At 36.8% G+C, this 23,570-nt stretch overlaps 1 protein-coding gene across 1 annotated transcript in view; it reads left to right on the forward strand.

Annotated features, from left to right (window-relative positions):
* Positions 1 to 23,570, forward strand: part of LOC150101893 (citron Rho-interacting kinase-like) — a 594,274-nt gene that overhangs the window by 413,570 nt on the left and 157,134 nt on the right. Inside the window, exons 28-29 of the mRNA XM_090400165.1 lie at positions 333 to 629; positions 19,418 to 19,595. Of these exons, the coding sequence (XP_090256291.1) occupies positions 333 to 629; positions 19,418 to 19,595 (475 nt within the window). The remainder of the gene's footprint in view (positions 1 to 332; positions 630 to 19,417; positions 19,596 to 23,570) is intronic.

Here is a 23,570-nt window from a genome sequence, read left to right on the forward strand (position 1 = left end):
CCCCACTTCCTCAATGCTTGACATTAGTGTTAAAGAACACAACAGTCGTGAAATTGTTAAGTGGAACATCTCAAAAATTTAGTTAGAATGATACATCATATTCAGTCTAAATGCACAAATATTTTACTCATCAAGTATATTTTAGTCATAAAGTACATCTCTCAGGTTGTCTTCATTAATTGAACTCTGAGATAAAAAGTGCAACAGATATAATGTTCAAACTTACTGGCAAAGAATGCCATACAATAGTATTTTTCAATATATGTACTGTTTTCTGTTAAAAAGAAATTCTTCGAACAACATATCAACTATTAATGTATTTCATATTTTAGTTTCCCAGAACAACATTTCATACCTAAGTGGTTTTGGTGTAGCTCCTCCACCTGCATCTCCTACATCACGAGCTATGCATTCTGCTCTAGCATTATCTCCTTCAAATGATAGTAAGAATCCAAGAAGTCCTGAAATCATTTCTTCAGAAGAAGTTTCCTTATTTAAAAAGCCTCAGAGTGAAAGAATGAAACATAATATTCCTCATCGTTTTCAAGAAGCCCTCAGCATGAGAGGAACTAAATGTGTAGCTTGCCTTGATTCTATTCACTTTGGTCGGCAAATTGCCAAATGCCAGGGTAAGTAGGAAAAAAAAAAATGCTTTATTCCATTCATAGATATGGTTAGTATATACTCAGATTGTATTAATTATACTAGTAAAAAGGCTATTTTATTTCAGAGTCTTCAAAGACATAGTTTGTAGATTTTGTTGTCCATATGAAATAGCTCCAATATAACCACAGTAGAACAGTAGTTATATAATAAATAGTTTTGTAGCATCCATAGCTCAGTTGGTATAGATGAGCCCTTTGGTTGGAAATACCTGGGCTCAAATCCCATCTGCAATGTGAAGAACCTTCATCGTGTCTTTTCAGTCAAATGTTTGTCACTCATAAATATTTCATGTCTGTAGACATGAAATACTTATCCCTCAAGGGATGCAGTAGACGAATGGCAAGCTGGCTGCACCTAAAGACTCTAATCAGGGGGCCCATCTTGGATGGATGGATTAAATAGTTTTATGAGTGAGTAGGACAGGCCATTTAGTTCTAAAATTTGAAAGACTGGAAAGCAGTTAGTCACCATTCTTAGCCAATCACTGACAGTGGGCCCATAGCTATCAGTGATTTTACTATTCATTTGGGGAGGAGAGTATAGCAGATAAATGCCACCATCTTGTCCTTAATACTATATATTATTATCTAAAATAGTGCAAGTTAGTTCTGTGGTCAATTTTCTTAAGTAGCAGGATTAAAAAACCAAAGTTTTCAGGAGGGGAAACCCCTGCTTGCCCATGTCATAAATCCATTAGAACTTATCAAAGAAAGGCTTAGAAAAAGTCCCTCCTGTCAGTGACAAAAGGAATCTTTCTTCAGGCAGCCTAGCATTATGAATGTGAAATTTCCATAGGGCTACACAAGCCTTGTATTGGTTGTATGTGTGTACACACACACACACACACACACAGGGCGGGCTAAAAGTCATGAAAGGGTTTCAATATTTAATAACTCCTTTATTTTTTGTTTTAAATATACAATACCATAGCATCATATACAGTATATATAGTAAATAAATTTACACTACATGTGAACAATAAAATCTTGTAAGTGGCATCCATTTTCTTCTTTGCACAAACTTGTCCTTTCTAAGGCTTTTTCATTACACCTCTTAGTGTTTCAGATTCCTGTGCTCTGATTTCGGCCAAAATATTGTTCTTCAGCTGTTGGAGGACTTGTTAACAAACTTTTTCTTTGAGATAGCCCCATAAGAAGAAATCAAGAGTCGTCAGATCTGGAGAACGTGATGGCCAGCTTATATCGCAACTGCAGGAAATTATTCTTCCCTCAAAAATTTACTTGAGCAGTTGGATTGTTGGCCCTTGCTGTGTGAGCTGTCACTTTGTCCTGTTGGAACCACATGTCATGTTTATCTTGAACTGCTGGGAGTAAGAAATTTTCAATCAGACCGATATTTACATCTTCTGTAACATTGACAGGGTTCCCAACATGGTCTTCAAAAAAGTAAGGTCCAATCACTTCTTCTGACGTCGCCCCACACCAGACCGTACGCTTAAGGGAGTGCAATTACGTTCAGTGATTTGTCCTAGGATTTTCTGAACCCCAAATATTGCAGTTTAGTCTTTTAATGAAGCCATTCAAATGAAAATGTGCTTCATCTGATGTTATCAGCTTGTGGATAAATTCGGGATCTTTTCTTGCTAATTCTTGAAATCTGACTGCATATTGAAATCTGTGGGCATAATCTGGTGGCTTTAGCTGTTACACCAACTGGATTTTATACACAAACAGGTTCAAGGTTTTCAGAATGCCCAAGTGATGTCTGCGACTCCAACTTGTCCAGACTGCCTTCAAGTTAATGTGCTCTGGTCTTCTGCAACACTCTCCCTTACAAGCTCAACTGTGGCTTCTTTCCTAACCGAGCACAGTCTGCCTGTTTGTGGAAGGTCACTTACTGAACCCTGTTCCTCAAAACGACCGATCAAATGTCTAATTGGTTCACTTGGAGAATCTCTCACGATGTTATGGCGACAATATGCTCGTTGGGTCAGAATTATTGATCCTTGGTTTGGGTAGTAAAATTTCACAATTTGTGTTTGCTGTTTGGTCGTGAATTTTTCCATGGTTAATGTCCAAGGTGTTCTTTATAAAATCTGTAAAGAAAAATTTTAAAAAATTAAACAAGAGTTATTAAAACTTCAGACCCCTTCGTGACTTATATATATTGAATTCTCATATACTTTGATAATAAAATTCTAAAAGGACACATATTAGTATTCAACTGAATGCTGAAAACTTTGGTTTAAAGTGTTTGTCATAGGGAAGCACTAAATGTGTATGCCTGGGGGAAAGAACCTGTCTGCTTAGTTGAAGAGGGAAAAACATATCAAAATAGCTTAGTCCACAATAGAACTAATGTAAGATAACAAAAGTAGTAACTTCATCAAATTCCTGATATATATACCCTCAAGGGTGTACAGGATATGATAGTACTACATGAAAAATTTACATCATTACTAACTTCTTATCTACAATTTTACTCCAAATCAGTCTGTTAAATGTCAAATATTATCCGGTCTTCTGTCTATTCTGTCTTCTAAGGCACTTTTCACTGTATCAATCCATCTATATCTTGGTCTTCAACCGGGTCTTTTTCCTGCCAGCCTAGCAGAGAACACTTGTTTTGCTAATCTTTCCTTTCCCATTCTGCTTAAGTGACCATACCACCTGAGATTAGCTCTGCTAATGCATTCCTGGATGCTGACAATATCAAGTTCTTTCCTAAGATCCTCATTTTTAATATGACATTGCCATTGATACCATCGGCTCATGTCCCTAATCTTTCTCAGGACTCTCGTATCTGCGGTCTCTAGTCTTTGGTCAAGTGTTTTACTTCTAACCCAGCTCTCAGATCCATAAGTTAAAAAAATTGGTTTAAACAGTCTTGTATACAGCTAATTTAGTGTTTTGACTAATTTCTCTCTTATTCCATATAAATTTATTCAGTTGACTGCTTACCATACCAGCTTTATTGATTCTGTTGTCTATTTGCATATTTAATTTACTATCCTCGCTAAAAAGTAGCTGAAATTCATGTTGAAAGGCTTATACGCTGGTTAAACATGATAACTAATAATTAAGGAATTGACAGCGTACACTAGAAATATAAATTAAAAACAACTTTAATAAATACTTTCCGATATTTCGGCAACATCACGTTGCCATCTTCTTGGGAACTTAAAATAAAGAACAGGTGCACGCAAGTGCTACATAACAGCAAATGAGAAACGAAGCGAGGAAGCTACCATTTTCCTCAAGTCTTGATGGTGCCCCTGGCGGGCTATATTGGTAATTATTGGATTTGGGCTGAAATTCTTCTGATATATGTTTCCCAAATTTGTTGAGGTTTGGCATGTTCCTAAGGGCTGAGGCTGATTCCATCAATAGTCTTTCACATTTGAACTTGCTGTGGCGTATTACTGTGGCTTTCTTCCACCTTATTCTGTAGTGGGTATCCAGAGCATGGTCTGCAAGCCCAGAGTGGCTGTACTGGTGAAATCGGATGTAATCCTTGTGTTCGGAGATTCTGATATTTGCTGTCCTGCGTGTTTGGCCAAAGTAGGACAATTTACAGCTGCAAGGGACCTGGTATACACCAGGTAGGTCTATGGGAAGTGGTTGGTCTTTAGTGGAGCGGATAAGGGATGCCAATTTTCTATATGGTCTGTAACAGGTAGTTAAATCAAGTTTTTTTAGGATTTTGTTGATTTTTTTCGAGGTGCCTCTGATTTAAGAGGATGGTGATGGATTTAGAGTAATCTTTTTTGTGAAAGGGGAGGAGGTGGGTCGCGGATAACTGGTTTAAGTATTTTTTTTTGGTGGAGGGGGTAGCCATTGGCTGAGAAAGTGTTAAGGATGGCATTTAGTTCAGTGGTTAGGGCTTGATCGTTTGTCCTTATCTTATCAAAACTTATCTGTTGAAATGATTATCTGATCATTTGAACAGATAAGTTTTGTCCTGTTAAATAATGTCTTAATAACTCCATATTGTTGTGAAGGGGGGGGGTAGTTTTGGTGACTGTCTCTGCCTGCATGAGTGGGTTTTTTTATAAACTGAGAAAACCAAGGTTCCATCAGGTTGGTGGGTGACTAGTGTGTCTAGGAAGGGGAGGCTATTGTTTTTCTCTTTTTCTAGGGTGTTAGTTGTTTAAGTGTGTTTAGAAGAAGAGGAGTGTATCCAGGCCATGTGGCCAAATAGCGAACACATCATCTATGTAGCGAAGCCATATGATAGGTTTTTGTGGGGCTGACTTTAAGGCTTTCTCTTCAAAAGTCTCCATAAAGAAGTTGGCCAAGGGTGGAGAAAGTGGTGAACCCATGGCTGTCCCCTCTATCTGTTTGTAGAATTTTTCCTGCCAAACGAAATGGCCTGAGTTCATTGTGAACTGAAATAGGGCTGAGATATCGGGAGGAAATTTAGCTTGAATTAGCTCTAAGGTTTCTTTGAGGGGGACATTTGTGAATAAGGAGGAGACGTCGAAACTGACCATTATGTCATTATGTTGGAGTGTAAGGTTTTCTATACTGGCTTTGAAGTGGGCTGAATTTTTTTGTGTGTGATGGTGTATTGCCAGTATAGTGAGAGAGCGCTTTGGCTAAATACTTACCTAGTTTGTAAGTGGAGGAATCAATGCCATCCACTATGGGACGTAATGGCACATTTTCTTTGTGCATTTTTGGAACCCCATATATATGGGGGGGGGGACTAGAGTTATATGGTTTTAGTCTGTTAGTAATCTCCACAGGCCAAGAAATAACCATCTTGAGGAGCCTATGGAGTTTTCTAATTTGTGAGTTGGTGGAATTGTATTCAATGGGGAGGTAAGTAGCTCGATCTAACAGTAATGCCTTAAGCTTACCTGTGTAGTCATTATGATTGAGTACCACAGTGGTGTTCCCCTTATCCGCTTTGTTGGTAACTATTTCTTTCTTTTTCTTCAATTCTTGTAGTGACTTGTATTCACTAATGGATATGTTGGTTTTTTGGTGGTTTTGCTTTTGTGAGAACACAGGCTACATCCAATCTAATATCGTTGCTGATGTGGTTTGGAAGGTGGCGAATCCCGCATTCAATCTGGATCATGAATTCCTCTGCCGGTAATTTCCTAGGAGCAATGGCAAAGTTGTGGCCACATGACAGAGCGTTGAGTGCTTCAGTCTTCAAGGTAACTGACGAAACATTAACTACAGTGTTAGTTTGTAGTTTTTGTTTAGACGTCGAGTTCTTTTTTAGTTTATCAAACTTGTTGATATGTCGACTTCGTATTCGTTCGAATTCTTTATTTGATGCAGTACACAAGACGTCATGTAGAATTGACCAAATTTCGTGATTAAGTGTATTTGAAAGCTCATCCTCTAGCGCTAAAATAGCTCTGTTTATGTTGGCTAGGGAACCGCGTGTAGCGGTAATTTGCTCCCGAAGTAAAGCCTGGCTTGCCCAGTTGTAGATACGGAGAGTTTTCTGTGAAACAAAATGGTGCTTAAATTTTACACAATTTGGGATTATCTGGTTATCCCGGCAGCCTTTTAGGAAAGTCGGACGATTCAGTTGGCTGGATAACTTCAGCTTCAGTTTGCCTTAATGGGGGACCTTGCGTGTGAAGGAATCTCCATGAATGATCGTAATTCTTGTTGAAGGGCTTATACGCTGTTTAAACATGATAACTAATAATTAAGGAATTGACAGCGTACATCCCCTACATCCAAGGCACCTCGGAAAAAATCAACAATTTTTATATGGTCTGTAACCACCTGTTACAGACCATATAGAAAATTGGCATCCCTTATCCACTCCACTAAAGACAAACCACTTCCCCTAGACCTACCTGGTGTATACCAGGTCCCTTGCAGCTGTAAATTGTCCTACTTTGGCCAAACAGGCAGGACAGCAAACATCAGAATCTCAGAACACAAGGACTACATCTGATTTCACCAGTACAGCCACTCTGGGCTTGCAGACCATGCTCTGGATACCTGCCACAGAATAGGGTGGAAGAAAGCCACAGTAATACACCTCAGCAAGTTCAAATATGAAAGACTATTGATGGAATCAGCCTCAGCCCTTAGGAACATGCCGAACCTCAACAAAATTGGGTGCATAAGACTGCCCCAAATTTGGGAAACATATATCAGAAGAACTTCAGCCCAAATGCCAATAATTACCAATATAGCCCAGCAGGCGGAACCATCAGGACTTTAGGAAACTGGTAGCTTCCTCGCTTTATTTCTCATTTGCTGTTATGTAGCACTTGCGTGCACCTGTTCTTTATTTTAAGTTCCCAAGAAGATGGCAACGTGATGTTGCCAAAATATCGGAAAGTATTTATTAAAGTTGTTTTTAATTTATATTTCTAGTGTACGCTGTCAATTCCTTAATTATTAATTATCATGTTTAACCAGTGTATAATCCTTTCAACAAGAATTACGATCATTCACGGAGATTCCTTTGCACGCTAGTCCCACCATTACGGCAAAGTGAAGCTGAAGTTATCCAGACAACTGAATCGTCTGACCTTCCTAAAACGCTGCCAGGATAACCAGGTAATCCCAAATTGTGTAAAATTGAAGCACTGTTTCGTTTCACAGAAAGCTCTCTGTATCTACAACCGGGCAAGCCAGGCTTTACTTCGGGAGCAAATTACTGCTACACGCAGTTCCCTAGCTGACATAAACACAGCTATTTTAACGCTAGAGGATGAGCTTTCAAATACGCTTAATCACGAACTTTGGTCAATTCTACATGACGTCTCATGTACTGCGGCAAATAAACAATACGAACGAATACGGAGTCAACATATCAACAAGTTTGATAAACTAAAAAAGAGCTCGACGTCTAAACAAAAACTACAAACCAACACTGTATTTAACCTTTCGTCAGTTACCTTGAAGACTGAAGCACTCAACACTCTGTCACGTGGCCACAACTTCGCCATTGCTCCTAGGAAATTACCGGCCGAGGAATTCATGATCCAGATTGAATGTGGGATTCGCCATCTTCCAAACCACATCGGCAATGATATTAGATTGGATGTAGCGTGTTCTCACAAAAGCAAAACCACCAAAAACCAACATATCCATTAGTGAATACAAGTCACTACAAGAATTGAAAAAAACAAAGAAATAGTTATCACCAAAGCGGATAAGGGGAACGCCACTGTGGTACTCAATCATAATGACTACACAGGTAACCTTTCGTCAGTTACCTTGAAGACTGAAGCACTCAACACTCTGTCACGTGGCCACAACTTCGCCATTGCTCCTAGGAAATTACCGGCCGAGGAATTCATGATCCAGATTGAATGTGGGATTCGCCATCTTCCAAACCACATCGGCAATGATATTAGATTGGATGTAGCGTGTTCTCACAAAAGCAAAACCACCAAAAACCAACATATCCATTAGTGAATACAAGTCACTACAAGAATTGAAAAAAACAAAGAAATAGTTATCACCAAAGCGGATAAGGGGAACGCCACTGTGGTACTCAATCATACCACCAAAAACCAACATATCCATTAGTGAATACAAGTCACTACAAGAATTGAAAAAAACAAAGAAATAGTTATCACCAAAGCGGATAAGGGGAACGCCACTGTGGTACTCAATCATAATGACTACACAGGTAAGCTTAAGGCATTACTATTAGATTGAGCTACTTACCTCCCCATTGAATACAATTCCACCAACTCACAAATTAGAAAACTCCATAGGCTCCTCAAGAAGGTTACTTCTTGGCCTGTGGAGATTACTAACAGACTAAAACCATATAACTCTAAACCTCCCCCCATATATATATGGGGTTCCAAAAATGCACAAAGAAAATGTGCCATTACGTCCCATCGTGGATGGCATTGATTCCCCCACTTACAAACTAGGTAAGTATTTAGCCAAAGCGCTCTCTCACTATACTGGCAATACACCATCACACACAAAAAAATTCAGCCCACTTCAAAGCCAGTATAGAAAACCTTGCACTCCAACATAATGACATAATGGTCAGTTTTGACGTCTCCTCCTTATTCACAAATGTCCCCCTCAAAGAAACCTTAGAGCTAATTCAAGCTAAATTTCCTCCCAATATCTCAGCCCTATTTCAGTTCACAATGAACTCAGGCCATTTTGTTTGGCAGGAAAAATTCTACAAACAGATAGAGGGGACAGCCATCGGTTCACCACTTTCTCCACCCTTAGCCAACTTTTTTATGGAGACTTTTGAAGAGAAAGTCTTAAAGTCAGCACCCACAAAAACCTACCATATCGTTCGCTACATTGATGATGTTTGCTATTTGGCCTGGATACACTCCTCTTCTTCTTAACACACTTAAACAACCAACACCCTAGAAAAAGGGAAAAACAATAGCCTCCCCTTCCTAGACACACTAGTCACCCACCAACCTGATGGAACCTTGGTTTTCTCAGTTTATAAAAAACCCACTCATGCAGGCAGAGACAGTCACCAAAACTCCCCCCCCCTTCACAACAATATGGAGTTATTAAGACATTATTTAACAGGACAAAACTTATCTGTTCAAATGATCAAGCCCTAACCACTGAACTAAATCCCATCCTTAACACTTTCTCAGCCAATGACTACCCCCCCCCCCAAAAAAATACTTAAACCAGTTATCCGCAACCCACCTCCCCCCCTTATACAAAAAAGATTACTCTAAATCCATCACCATCCTGTACATCTGAGGCACCTCGGAAAAAAATCAACAAAATCCTAAAAAAACATGACTTAACCACCTGTTACAGACCATATAGAAAATTGGCATCCCTTATCTGCTCCACTCAAGACCAAACACTTCCCCTAGACCTACCTGGTGTATACCAGGTCCCTTGCAGCTGTAAATTGTCCTACTTTTGCCAAACAGGCAGGACAGCAAATATCAGAATCTCAGAACACAAGGATTACATCCGATTTCACCAGTACAGCCACTCTGGGCTTGCAGACCATGCTCTGGATACCCACCACAGAATAAGGTGGAAGAAAGCCACAGTAATACACCACAGCAAGTTCAAATATGAAAGACTATTGATGGAATCAGCCTCAGCCCTTAGGAACTTGCCAAACCTCAACAAATTTGGGTGCATAAGACTTCCCCAAATTTGGGAAACATATATCAGAAGAACTTCAGCCCAAAGGCCAATAATTACCAATATAGCCCACCAGGGGACACTATCAGGACTTTAGGAAAACAGTAGCTTCCTCGCGTCGTTTCTCATTTGCTGTTATGTAGCACTTGCGTGCACCTGTTCTTTATTTTAAGTTCCCAAGAAAATGGCAACGTGACGTTGCCGAAATATCGGGAAGTATTTATTAAAGTTGTTTTTAATTTATATTTCTAGTGTACGCTGTCAGTTCCTTAAATATTATAAGTAGCTGAAATGTTTTACTTGTTCTATAGGTTCTCCATTCACAATGCAGTTGATATTTTCAAAGCTTCTACCTATTTTCATTGTCTTTAGTTTGTTATTGCTGACCTTCATATCATATCTATTAAAACAGTTATTCAATTTAGTCAGGGAATCTTGTAGACTTCTACTGGCTTTATTTAGAAGTATAACATCATCTGCATAAAGTGAAGAGCTGAGATTAACATCTCCAATTTTGATATCAGGTTTAATACCACTTTCCTTCATAATGTGATCCATATAGATAATGAATAAAAGAGGGGATAATGTACATCTTTGTCTGACACCAGATTTAACATTAAACCTGTACTTCAGTTCTAACTGCTGACTTACAACTCAAATAAAGACTAATAAAGTAGTAACATGAAATGGTATAATTCAACCAGATTGTATCAAGAAATCCTTATCACAAACACCTAAGTAAAAGACCAGCATTATTGAGGAAGCAGCAATCATTTATGCATTCAACAAAATACAGCTCATTTTAAATAGATAAAGCCTTTATTTTATTGCTAAGTTTTAGAAAGTTTTTAAATATTTCTGCTTGGAGATCTAAAATTGAATCCAAGTTATCAAATAGTTGAGAAACATAGTGTTTTTTTTATGAGGAAATAGACTTATTTGGATCTTCAACAAATGTTTAGATTACTTATCCCTCTCCTACCTTGATATGATTCGTTGCATCCCCCCCCCCTCCTTACACAAAATTGTGCAAACATACAAAAATTGTCATTGGAGTACTTTGACTTCAGTTTTTGCATTGACTATTTTTCTGATAAAAACTTTAATAATCATCTGTCATTTTGAATTAAAATTTTTGGCTTAAATTTTTTACCATTTGCCAGGATTTATTATTTTTATTTTAAAAGTAATATACCTGTATAAATGATGAATGCTTTAAAAATGTAATTACACATTGATTTTTATGAAAACTGTTTATTATTATTATTAACATTCAGTTAAGTTTTATTAATTGTTCTGAGTGCACTTGCACACGTTAGAAAAACTGATTTAACTTTTTGGTTTGTGTTATATCCCAGGTTCTTAGGTTCACTTCTCATTGCATTCGGTACCTTTATTAGCACAGTTAGAGGAGTGACTGTGTATCTGTTGGAGAAAGATAAGAGTTTGAAATCTTAATCTAAGACAAAGAATATGCAGGACATACTACACCTGCAGCTTGCAGGTGTAGCATGGAATGAGGAGTTAGCTGGAAAAGAGATCAATGCAGCTTGGGGGATTTTCAAGAACTATTTAGTAGATGCAATGTCTAAATGTATACCACGGGTGAGAAGGTTCAATAAGGTAGGTGTGAGATGGATGAATAAAGAGATTAAGCATGCAATACAGAGAAAAAGGGCATTGTGGAGGCAGCATAAGACAAGTGGAAATAACCAATTTCATGAGGTCTACAAAAACTAGGCAAGGAGGGTGACTTGGTTGTTGAGAGTAGCTAAAGAGAGGTATGAACAGCAGTTAGCTAATGAAGCCAAAAAGAATCCTAGGGAATTCTTTCGATATGTAGCCAGCAAAAGAAAGAATGATTATGGAAGGATGACATTGATTGGAGGAAATGGTATAAAGACAGCTGATGCAGAATGTGTGGTGGAGATATTTAATGAGCAGTTCATAAAGATCTTTCAATCTTGTGAATGTGACTTCATGGAGAGATTGAGAGCAGTTGATGATGGGGAGGAGAGACTGACCGTAAGTGAGCAAGAGGTGTTTGGGGAGTTGAGTAAACTAGATATAAATAAGGCTGTGGGGCTTGATAATATATCACCGCTTATTCTGATGGAATGCGCCAGAGAGTTAACACCTGCCTTGACATATTTTTTTAATACGAGTCTTGCACTTGGTCAAGTTCCTAAAGAGTGGAAGGAGGGCAAGATTGTGCAACTTCATAAAGGAGGTGATCGAACTCGAGCATCAAACTATAGGCCTATCTCTGTGTCAGGTGTTGTGGTTAAGTTGTTGGAGAAGCTTGTGAGAACTAGGATCCAGAGTTGGGTTGACAACAATGGTATAATCTTTGATGGACAGCATGGATTTGCTAAAGGGAGGTCATGTTTTAGTAATCTACTTACTTATTACAATAAAGTGACTGCTTCCTTGGACAGAGGAGAAGGATACACAGTAATATACTTGGATTTCGTAAAAGCTTTTGATAGAGTACCTCATAAGTTGACAGTCAAACTAGAGTAGATGGGGTTGGATATTAGATTAGTGCATTGGATTGGAGACTGGCTATCTGATAGGTATCAACAAGTTGGTATGGGGATGCGATATCCAGGAAAAGGAAAGTCACTAGTGGAGTGCCTCAGGGGTCTGTTTTAGGGCCATTACTATTTAACTTGTATATTAATGATATTGGCAAGGGTTTGGATGGAGATATTCAGTTGTTTGCAGATGATGCAAAGTTGGGACGAACCATAAAGAGTAGTGAAGATGTTGTGACCTTGCAAGAGGACTTGAATAGATTGAGTGATTGGGCAAGCAGATGGGGATGTGAGTTCAATGTTGCAAAATGTAAGGTTTTAAAATTTGGAAAACAAAGATGGGATGCAGAATTTATGGTTGGTGAGAGTATATTGTTGGAAGTGGAGGAATAAGAGATCTGGGGGTGATAGTGGATAAGGATCTAAAATTTAGGGGACACATCGCCAAAATTGTGAAGACAGCACAAAGACTTCTAAGAATGATGCAGAGGACACTGACATGTAGAAGTAGGGAGGTTCTTGTTCCATTGTATAAGGCTTTGATTAGGCCACACATGGACTATTGTGCCCAGATTTGGTCACCGGGTTTTCAGAAGGATGAAGAGATGTTGGAAAGGGTCCAAAGGCGGCTGACTAAGGTAGTTTCTGACCTCTGGAATGTTGAGTATGAGGACAGATTGAGAAGATGTAATTTGCAGAGTCTAGTGGAGAGAAGGAAGAGGAGGAGATATGATAGAGACCTACAAGTTGGTAAGGGGTTGTTATAAGATCAGTGGTGGAGAAGTTCTACAGAGAATAGTGGGAGATCAGGGGAGAACCAGAGGTCATCCCTGGAAACTGTATAAAGAGGGTGTGAGTAGGGGAGTAAGAACAGGTTTTTTTCGTGCAGAGTTGTGAATGATTGGAATGCCTTGCCTGAGAGTGGTGTCTGCAAGGAGTTTGAGTGTGTTTAAGACACGGTATGATGAGATGTGTGTGTGTGTGTGTGTGATAAAAGGACCTCCCAGATGAGTCTTTGACTCTAGAGGTCTTGTTTAATAATATTTATAAGGGTATTCTGACCAATGGTAAGGTGAATTAGCTAGACTCATATAGATAAGGTACTGGGATTTTCCCCTTCTCAAAACTTTTGTTTTTGTACTTCCAGAACACAGTTAAAACATGATTAATCTTCTCTTAGAGTATCATTTGTTTATTTATTATTATATTTTTAATAAACCAATATTTGTTCTTATGTATTCAGCCTGCCAAGTCCACATTGCAGTATAAAATGAGACATTGTAGAGAATGTCTCATTTTATGCTTTTTTTAATATAAATGTTATTTTGATATATTTTGTCATGGGAGATCTTCATGACTTCAAACCTTATTTTGACTACAAGTGATTTCTTTTTTATCTGTTTATTATTTATTGATCTTCCTTTCCAGCTTTTGTCTGGTTTTCTTATCAAAGCCACATTTACCTCAGTGCTTTTAATCTGTTATTTCTGGCTAGTATGCATTTTCATTTGAGCTGTCAAGATAAACAACTGTGACATTTCTCTCTGTCTCTCTTAGACTGGCTAAATAATTCTTGTTTAAAAAAATTCTCATTTTACAAACATTTCACTAATTTCTTTTCCAGGCAACTGATACATAGTAAAGCTACTTAACTACAAAATTTATAATGTAAAAAGCATTATCAGTTATATTCTTGTTACTCTTATACTCTAGTTATGAATAAAATTTAAGCAAATAATCCTATCCTTAGTTGGCATAGTATTCAAAACATACTGGGAACAGTTTATTAATTTCACATCTTCAGTATACTGTTTCTGTTATCTATTTTCATTAATTTTGCAGTGGATTTCCTAACATGTTAAGATGAAATAAATATTGTCTTATAACAAAATGCTAGTTGTATTTATACAGAAACATGGAGAAATTTAAAAGCTTGGATAGAGGATTCTTAATTAAGATTAAAAATAATATGGATTTTAATATACGAAAATGAGAAAATTTTAAACTAGGTATTTTGGCACTAGGTCTTTCCCCGGGTCTACGTATTTGGTGCTGTACTGTGACACACACTTAAAATTAAGTTTTCAGCATTCAATTAAACCAGACTAACATTTCCTTTAAGCATTTTAATATCAATATGTGATGGAGGGAGAGCGAGAGTTTTTTTTTAATCTTCAGATTTAGAGACAAGATTAGCACTTTGAATAAATAAATTCAGCAGATGTAAAATTGTCAATAGATGACTACTCTAGCACTTCTCACTATGTTTCTGAATGGTCGGTATTTGTATTTGTGGAAGTTTTCCCCAGAAGAAAACAAATAGAAAACAGCAGCAGCAAATGCTCTTGCACACAATCATATTGCATGGGAACAAAATAACAATCCATACTTGTTTCATCAGTAGTGCTCTTACCACAAGTATCTTTGGTCTTTTTAAGCATTTAGCGATTACTTTTAAAAGGTTTATCTGTTTAATCACAACATGAAGAATTATTACAGAATGTTTCCTGTTTTAATTCTTGATGGTTTTGCTTTGAAGTTTTAATCACAAGCTTGCACGTCATCCACTACTACGGGTGAATTAACATAGGAAGCTTTGGTAATAATGTGTAGAAAATCTATATTCTTATCTAGTATTTAATTTTTTTTTTCCTTAAGAGAATCTTTCACATCTTCCCCTCTTTTTTGTCTATATTCATTCTTTTTTTTTTTTTGACTTTTCTCCATCTATATTCTTTTTCTCAGTATTTTCAATCATTGCAGCTGTGCCAGTGATGGTCCTGCAGATGATTGCAATTAGCAGTTGAATTATGGTGTACTCGGTACATTTGTAAGTAGTACAATCAGTGCAGAACTTTTTTATCATCATCAAATTCCTGACATGTACCCTCAAAGGAGGTGTACAGGATATGATAGTACTACATGAAAAACTTACATCACCACTAACTTCCTATCTATATCTACAATTTTCCTCCAAATCAATCTGTTACCTGTCAAGACTCCAACATTATCATATCTCATATTTCTTAATTAATATTAATAACTTAACACGTATAAAACCAACAGTAATAACTTTAATGAATTAAAGGTACAAATATTTCGCACTGAAAGTAACAGTACATCATCAGTGTAGAACAAACAGTTGAAGGAATGGAATACAAAGTACAGAACAGTTGGTGAATTACCAATTAAAATCGTTTCTGCGTGCCAGAAAATTACTATTAATAAAATATTAAATAATTCTTAAAAACTATTTCATTGATGGTGCATAATATAAGAATCTCCCAAACTTTTGGGGGAGAGAGAGAGAGTCATTTTGACTCAAATTTACCGATGTAAAAGAGCTTCGCAACTTTCTTTGAAAAGGCGTTCATATTTAAACTTGCATCTGTGGAGAAGACAAGCTTTATCCCACTGGATATTATGTTTAATATCAATACTATGTTGTGCTAGACCAGACTTATGAGGTTTCATGTATTTGATATAATACTGATGTTCCTTCATTCTTTTTTCCACAGAACAGCCTGTTTGTCCAAAGTTTGATTAATTATATTCACATGGTATCTGGTAAACACCAGCTAATGGTGCCAGTTTGTCTTTTGCAGATGGCAAACAGTGAAAATTTTGTTGATAGGAAAATATGTTTATTCACATTTAATTCATTAAAGTTATTACTGTTGGTTTTATGTGTTATTAATTTTAAATATGCCACAGGTACCTCTAAAGATTAGATCTTATATTTCTGTTTCCTAAGGCACTTTTTACTGTATCAATCCACCTACATCTTGGTCTTCTTCCTGGCAGGAAACACTTGTTTTGCTAATTTTTCCTCTCTCACTCTGTTTAATTGACCATACCACGTGAGATTAGCTTTACTAACACATTCCCAGATGCTAACAATGTCAAGTTCTTTCCTAATATTCTCATTTTTAATATGATATTGACATTAATACCATCTGTTCACACCCATAATCTTTCTCAGGACTCTCATATCTGTAGTCTCTAGTTTTTGCGAAGTGTTTTATTTCTAACCCAGCTCTTGGATTCATAAGTTAAAACTGGCTTGAACACTGTTGTATACAACTAATTTAGTGTTTTGACTAATTTCTCTGTTATTCCAGATAAATTTATTCATTTGACTTCCTACCATACCAGCTTTGTTGATTCTATTGTCTATTTCCATATTTAATTTGCCATCTTCACTAAAAATTCTGCCTAAATAGCTGAAATGTTTTACCGTTCACAACCCAGCTGACATTTTCAACGATTCTGCCTATTTTCATTGTCTTTGGCTTGTTATTGACCCTTCATACCATGTCTATTACAACAGTTATTCAATTTAGTCAGGGAATCTTGTAGACTTGTACTGGCTTTATTTAGAAGTATAACATCATCTGCATAAAGTGAAGAGCTGAGATTAACATCTCCAATTTTGATATCGGCTTTAATGCCTTTCCTTCATAATGTGATCCATATAGATAATGAATAAAAGAGGGGATAATGTACATCCTTGTCTGACAACAGATTTAACATTAAACCATCTTCCTGTACTTTAGTTCTAACTGCAAGATCTACAAAACTTAAATGCAGATCTTTATTATATTTCCATGATTTCTCAACTATTTTTCATAAAGTGAAAATCTGATCCTGATAGCCTCTATTTGGCCTGAATCCAGCTTGTTCTTCACCAAGATTCCCTTCCACAATCCTTCTCAACTGTCTCTCTCAAGTATACTTGCATAAATCTTACCAGGAACACTCAGTAGGGAAATACCTCTAATTCTCACATTCAGTTTTATTTCCCTTTTTATATATAGGTACTCCAATCATCTGGAATTCCTCCCTTTATCCAGGTCCTACAAACCATGCAGTGCAGCTACTGCAAGACATCTACACCTCCATACGTGAGCATTTCTCTTCAAATATCATCTGCTCCAGCTGCCTTTCCATATTTCAGGCTTTTGATGACTATTTCAGGTATGGATGTGTATTCTTGATTGCATATCTGCTGTCACTAATTGTTTCATTTAGCAATTTTTTGAAGTAATTACTCCATACATTAAGGATATCTTTTTTCTCCAGTTGTCATGTCATCTTTATCAACTCTAATTCTTTTTACAGCTCTTTCCTCCATTTTTGAGCTTTTCCACCAACTTCCAGAATATCTTGCCCACCTTCCTGATATTTATTTTCTGTGTTCTTGCCAGTCTTCCCATGACTTTTGTTTAGCTAGTTTTATGGTGTTTAACTTTCTTAAATTTGTCTGTATTTGCTAAGAGCACAAGCTGACTTATTTGTCAGGAACGTTTGATATGCTTTCTTTTCCTTCACTGCATCTTTAACTTCCTTTGTCCACCATGGAGTTATGATTTTTCTATCCTTGCAGACAACCTCACCACATGCCCCTCTGGTGAATGAGTCAATGTTTTCTTCAGGATTTGCCACTGAACCTCCAAAGTTTGGTTCCTGTTCTCAAACTCTTTCATTTTTTCTTGAATAATGTTTGTGTATTTTAGTCTACAGTTCGCATCCGAGAGCTGCCCAACTTTTATTCACTTTAAAACTTTCTTACATGTGTTCTTATTTTCAGTATTAAATTCAATTTTATCCTGCTCAAGACTAAATGTTGATCATTTCCTTTTTATTTGATGCCTAATTTATATAGTCAGCAGAAAAAAATCTTCAGGTATTTTTATTCCAACAATGCAAGAAGGCTCGTAAGTTTCACTTATTCTTTCTTTGTGCTGCTAAATGAAATGCTACTTTCCATTAGAACTTGAATGCTAAGCTTCGTTAGACTAATATCTTTACTAGCCTTGTGCTAATAGCAAAAATATAACCACTATTGTTGCATTCTGTTTACATTGGAATATCGTTTAGATGAACAGGCCAAAATCTTTTCAGTATAATGCTATCTGCATTTATCTCTCATTCCAATTTTAATAAAGAAAATAACAAAAATTTATCCATAAAAAAATCATGTAAAGATGTTGCAATGAATTTAAATGTCTTTACAAAACTGCATAACTTTGTGGGTGTGACGGTTAATGCATTCAAGTTTGCCTAGATCTTTACCTTCATGTATCCCAAAGAGGTTATCATGAAGGATGTTAAGGATTAGGTGATGTTATTGAGGTTGATTATACAATACAATCCAATTTTCCATAACTTGGAAATGCTGCATTGTTATTCTTATTTAGGTAATGTGTTTTGCGATTCCAGTGTAAAATTTTTTTAATGTGATGTTAAATCAATCTATCTTATAGGAAGTTCTGTTCCCGTGTTATTATATTTTATAAGGTATCTGACAGTTTAACTGAGCTTAGTATTGAGAAAATAACAAGCTGGCTGCAGTTTATAAGTGATTTAATTTGTTGCCATTTTTATTAATGGTATTGTTGATGCTACTATTATGGTATTACTCAGATTTAGAAAGGACCCTGTGTTCCCAGCAATTAAAATGCCAACCAAGAAGTTCCTTTAAATTTTCATCAAATCTTCTGCTTTACAGTACTTGACACTCTTTTTCACATATGAGATGAGCTTGACATATCACTTATTCTTAGATGAAGTAAGTTACTCCCTTATTAACCAGCCTCCATTTTGATCTAATTGTGCTGATTTTAAATAAGAATTTGTGTATACTGAAATTATCATGGGTCTAAATGAAAGGGAGGATCATAAAGGGAAGTTGTTTCTTTCTTAAGACGTTGTTTAAACAATTTCTATGAACTTTGGAAATGTCCCCCAAAGAATTAACCTCCCTTTACAATTCCCTTTCGTTTTAGTATACTGGGTGGAAATTCTCACTGGAATTGCAGAAAAATGTATTCCCAATATAAACAATAAAAGATACTGTTGCTATAGGTTTCTTTGCAGATAGATGATGTAATCTATCTGCATAGAAATATACTCCTTCCCTTCATTTTACTCCAGTTTGGCTGGAAATCTCAAGGATGCACTAAGTAACACAGATAAAGGTGAATACTGCCTTAATTTTTGATTTATTCATGTTTCAACTTTTTTTTATTGTCTGCAGTATATGAAATGTCGACACAGGTTGTTGCTACATGCAATAAATCATACTTATACTTAATATGATTTATTTCAATGTTTTTATTCAATTTATTGATAATTTCTTTTTTCCTTCTCAAGAATGTAATATAGTGTGTCACCCAAAATGTTCTACCTCATTGCCCAGCACATGTGGTGTTCCCACAGGCTACGTTAAACATTTTGCTGATACATTACATCACCATCCTCCTGCAATTAAAATTCCAGAATCATCACCAGATTTAACTTCACCACTAGAAGGATGGGTTAAAGTTCCTCGGTAAGTTGACCTATAATGTATTTGACATTTTAGTTTAAATTTTACCTCTAGATTGCACAATTAATAAATATTATTATTACGGGCTACTCCAGAGTCCTTAGACTCATCGAGGGAGACCCTAAACATCGTGTCAAGAACTATTCAGCATCTATCAAACTTTGCTTTGAACTCATTCATGCCATGACTATGAATGCCATGAAAACAGACTCTTGCAGCTTATTTCACTCATTCACCACTCTCCAAGTAAAAAACCTAGTTCTAACACCCTTGCTAACTACGCTTGCTCAGTTTCCATGAATGGCAATTTAGTTCTCCCACCACCACACCTGTTCTGAAAAATTTCCTCTGAATTAATCTTGTAAAAACCCCTCAGTAATTTGAATGTCTCAATCATATCACCCCTGTTCTGCCTATGAACCAGTTTCTGTAACCCACAAATCTTCAACTTGCTCTTGTAAGGTTCATTTCATAGACTAGCTACCATCTTGGTCACTCGCCTCTGGATCCTCTTTACCTCCTCAACCATCACCAAGAAATCCTGGTGCCCAGATCTGTACGCAGTATTCAAGATGGGGGTCTTATCAAGGCTCGATAAAGAGGAACAATAACTTGCTTGTCAAAGTATTCTTCAGTGCCCCCTAAACTTTAACTCCCTATCCGCTAACACTCCCAAGTCTCTGGCTTCGTCAATTTCATGAAGTACAGTTCCACCAATGTGGTATACTGCTGATATTTTCACCCCAAAATGCATAACCTTACACTTTGCCACATTAAACTGACATCCATTCTCCTTATTCTAATCTGCCAATCTATCCAATTCATCCTGCAAAATTTTGACATCATGTATATTCACTATTGCTCTATCCAACTTTGCATCATCAGCAAATAACTGAACAGTTCCTTTCAAATCCTTTCCTATATCATTAATGAACAAATTAAATAGCAGTGGTCCAAGAACAGAACCCTGCAACACACCACTAATCATGGGCCTTTTTTTTGTAACTCTACTCCTGAATAAACTACTCTTTGATATCTCTCCATTAACCAGCCTCCTATCCATTCCCATGTGCTGCAGTTTACTGATTAGAATTCCATGTGGTATCCTGTCAAAGTCCAGCAGTATCATTGTAAATCCATTATCCTTATCCAGTTCAGCCGTAACTGTATTATAAAACGTGAGCAAATTATCGAGGCATGATCTACCCTTCAAAACCATGCTGTCCTCCATACAGTATTCCATTGTCATCTATCCATTCCTGTATTTTGCTCTTGACTAGTATCTTCAAAACCTTGACAGTGATTCCTGATATGCTGATTGGTCAGTAATTTGGAACCTCCTTTATGCTATGGAACTATCTTCCCCTCTTTCCACCTTTTGGACTAACCCAGAGCTGAGACTTAGATTAAACAATATGGTCAAGGGCACTGACATTTCCTTTGCCATTTCACATAAGACTCGAGCTGGTATACCATCCAAACCCACAGATGTATTCACATTAAGATTCTTTAATATGCTATTCACCTCCATTTCATTTACCTCAGTTTCTGTATAAGCCTCGATTGCCTCATTCCTGTGATATTCATTTCTCATTGCAAGAGTATATCATTCCACCTGGATTATTTACTCTTGCAAAGTGTTCACTTAGTAATTCTATTTCGACTGATTCAGTTACCTTCCTATCATCGGCATTCCTTAAGATCATTCTGCCATATATATATTTTTTCTTTTACTTGCAGCATATTGAAAGAACTCTCTGGGATTCTCTTTAGCCTACATTGCTAACTCCTTTTCATAATCTGCTTTTGCTTTTCTTACTACACTAGTTACCTTTCTGGCTTGTGCCTTGTACTGTTTGTGTGTCAGCAGATCACCTTTCTCCTTATATTCCATCCACAATTGTTTCTTTTTTTGCAGCTTCAGCTTGATGGTGCTGTTCATCCATTTAATTCCCACTTGATTTACTCTCCTGACTCTAGGTATGCAAGTCTACCATTACTTCCCTCAAACACTCCCTTACCCCTTCAAATGCACTATCAAGATCCAGCCCTTGCAGTTTTACATGCCATAGCACTGATTCAAGTTTGTCATACTTACCAGCCCAGTAATTCCATACATACCCTGTCTTAACTGAAAATTCCACACATTTGACCACCTCCAAAGTCAAGACCATACGATCACTCTCACCAGTTGGTGGCAATGTTGGTCACATCATTATAGACAAATTCTCAGATGCAATTACTGTATCGAGCACTCTCGAACCCCTAGTATATTCCATTACATGTTGTCTTAGGTAATTATCCTTTAATAACTTCATAAAATCCACTTCCTTCCTCCCATGTGTTCTCATCATCATCAAATTCCTGCCATGTACCCTCAAGGGATGTACAGGATATGATAGTACTCCATGAAAAATTTACATCATTACTAACTTCCTATCTATAATTTTCCTCCAAATCAGTCCGTTACTTGTCAAGACTCCAACATTACCAGATCTTATATTTCTATTGTCTAAGGCACTTTATACCGTATCAATCCACCTATAACTTTGTCTTCCGCTGGATCGTTTTTCCCAACGTGGAAGAGAACACTTGTTTTGCTAATCTTTCCTCGCCCATTCAGTTTAAGTGACCATACCACCTGAGATTAGCTCAGCTAATGCATTCCTGGATGCTGACAATGTCAAGTTCTTTCCTAATATCCTCGTTTTTAATATGATATTGCCAATGATGCCATCTGTTCACGCCTCTAATCTTTCTCACGACTCTCATATTTGCGGTCTGTAGTCTTTGGTCAAGTGTTTTACTTCTAACCCAGCTCTCAGATCCATAAGTTAAAACTGGTTTGAACACTGTGTTGTATACAGCTACTTTAGTGTTGCGACTAATTTCTCTCTTATTCCATATGAATTTATTCAATTGACTTCCCACCATACCAGCTTTGCTGATTCTGTTGTCTATTTCTATATTTAGTTTACCATCTTCAGTAAAAATTGTGCCTAAGTAGCTGAAATGTCTTACTTGTTCCACAGGTTCTCCATTCACAACACAGTTGACATTTTCAATGATTCTGCCTATTTTCATTGTCTTTGTCTTTTTATTGCTGACCTTCATACCATATCTGTTACAACAATTATTCAATTTATTCATAGAATCTTGCAGACTTGTAGCGGATTTATTTAGAAGTATAACATCGTCCGCATAAAGCAAAGAGCTGACATTAACATCTCCAATTTTGACATCAAGTTTAATACCACTTTTCTTTATAATGTGATCCATATAGATAATGAATAACAGAGGGGACAATGTACATCCTTGTCTCACACCACATTTAACATTAAATCATCTCCCCATACTTAATTTAATTTTAACTGCTCACTTACAACTCAAATAAAGACTAAGTATTGCTTGATATAATACCCATTGACACCATATAACTGTAGCGTATTGAATAACTTCTCTCTTGGCACCTTGTCATATGCCTATTCCAGATGGAAAAAACTTAAATACAGATCTTTGTTATATTCCCATGATTTCTCAACTATTTGTCGTAAAGTGAAGATCTGATCCGATGACAACTTCTCTTTGGAATGAATCCAGCTTGTTCTTCACCAGGTTTTTCTTCCACAATTCTTCTCAACCGTTTCTCAAGTATACTTGCATATATCTTACCAGGAACACTCAGTAGGAATATACCTCTGTAATTCTCACATTCAGTGTTATTTCCCTTTTTATATATGGGTATTATGAGAGCTCTACTCCAATTGTCTGGAATTTGTCCCTCTGTTTAGGCATTCTGAACTATGCAGTGCAGCCACTGTAGGACTTTTATACCACCATACTTCAGCATTTCTGGTCGAATATCATCTACTCCTGCTGCCTTTCCACATTTCAAGCCTTTAATGGCATTTTCTACTTCAAGTATGGATAAGTAATTACTCCATACTTAAAGGATATCTTTTTTTCTCCCGTTTTCAT

Source organism: Typopeltis vanoorti, chromosome 11 (genome assembly GCF_054136105.1).
Source record: "Typopeltis vanoorti isolate ZY-2024b chromosome 11, IOZ_Tvanoo_1.0, whole genome shotgun sequence".
Classification (NCBI taxonomy): domain Eukaryota; kingdom Metazoa; phylum Arthropoda; class Arachnida; order Uropygi; family Thelyphonidae; genus Typopeltis; species Typopeltis vanoorti.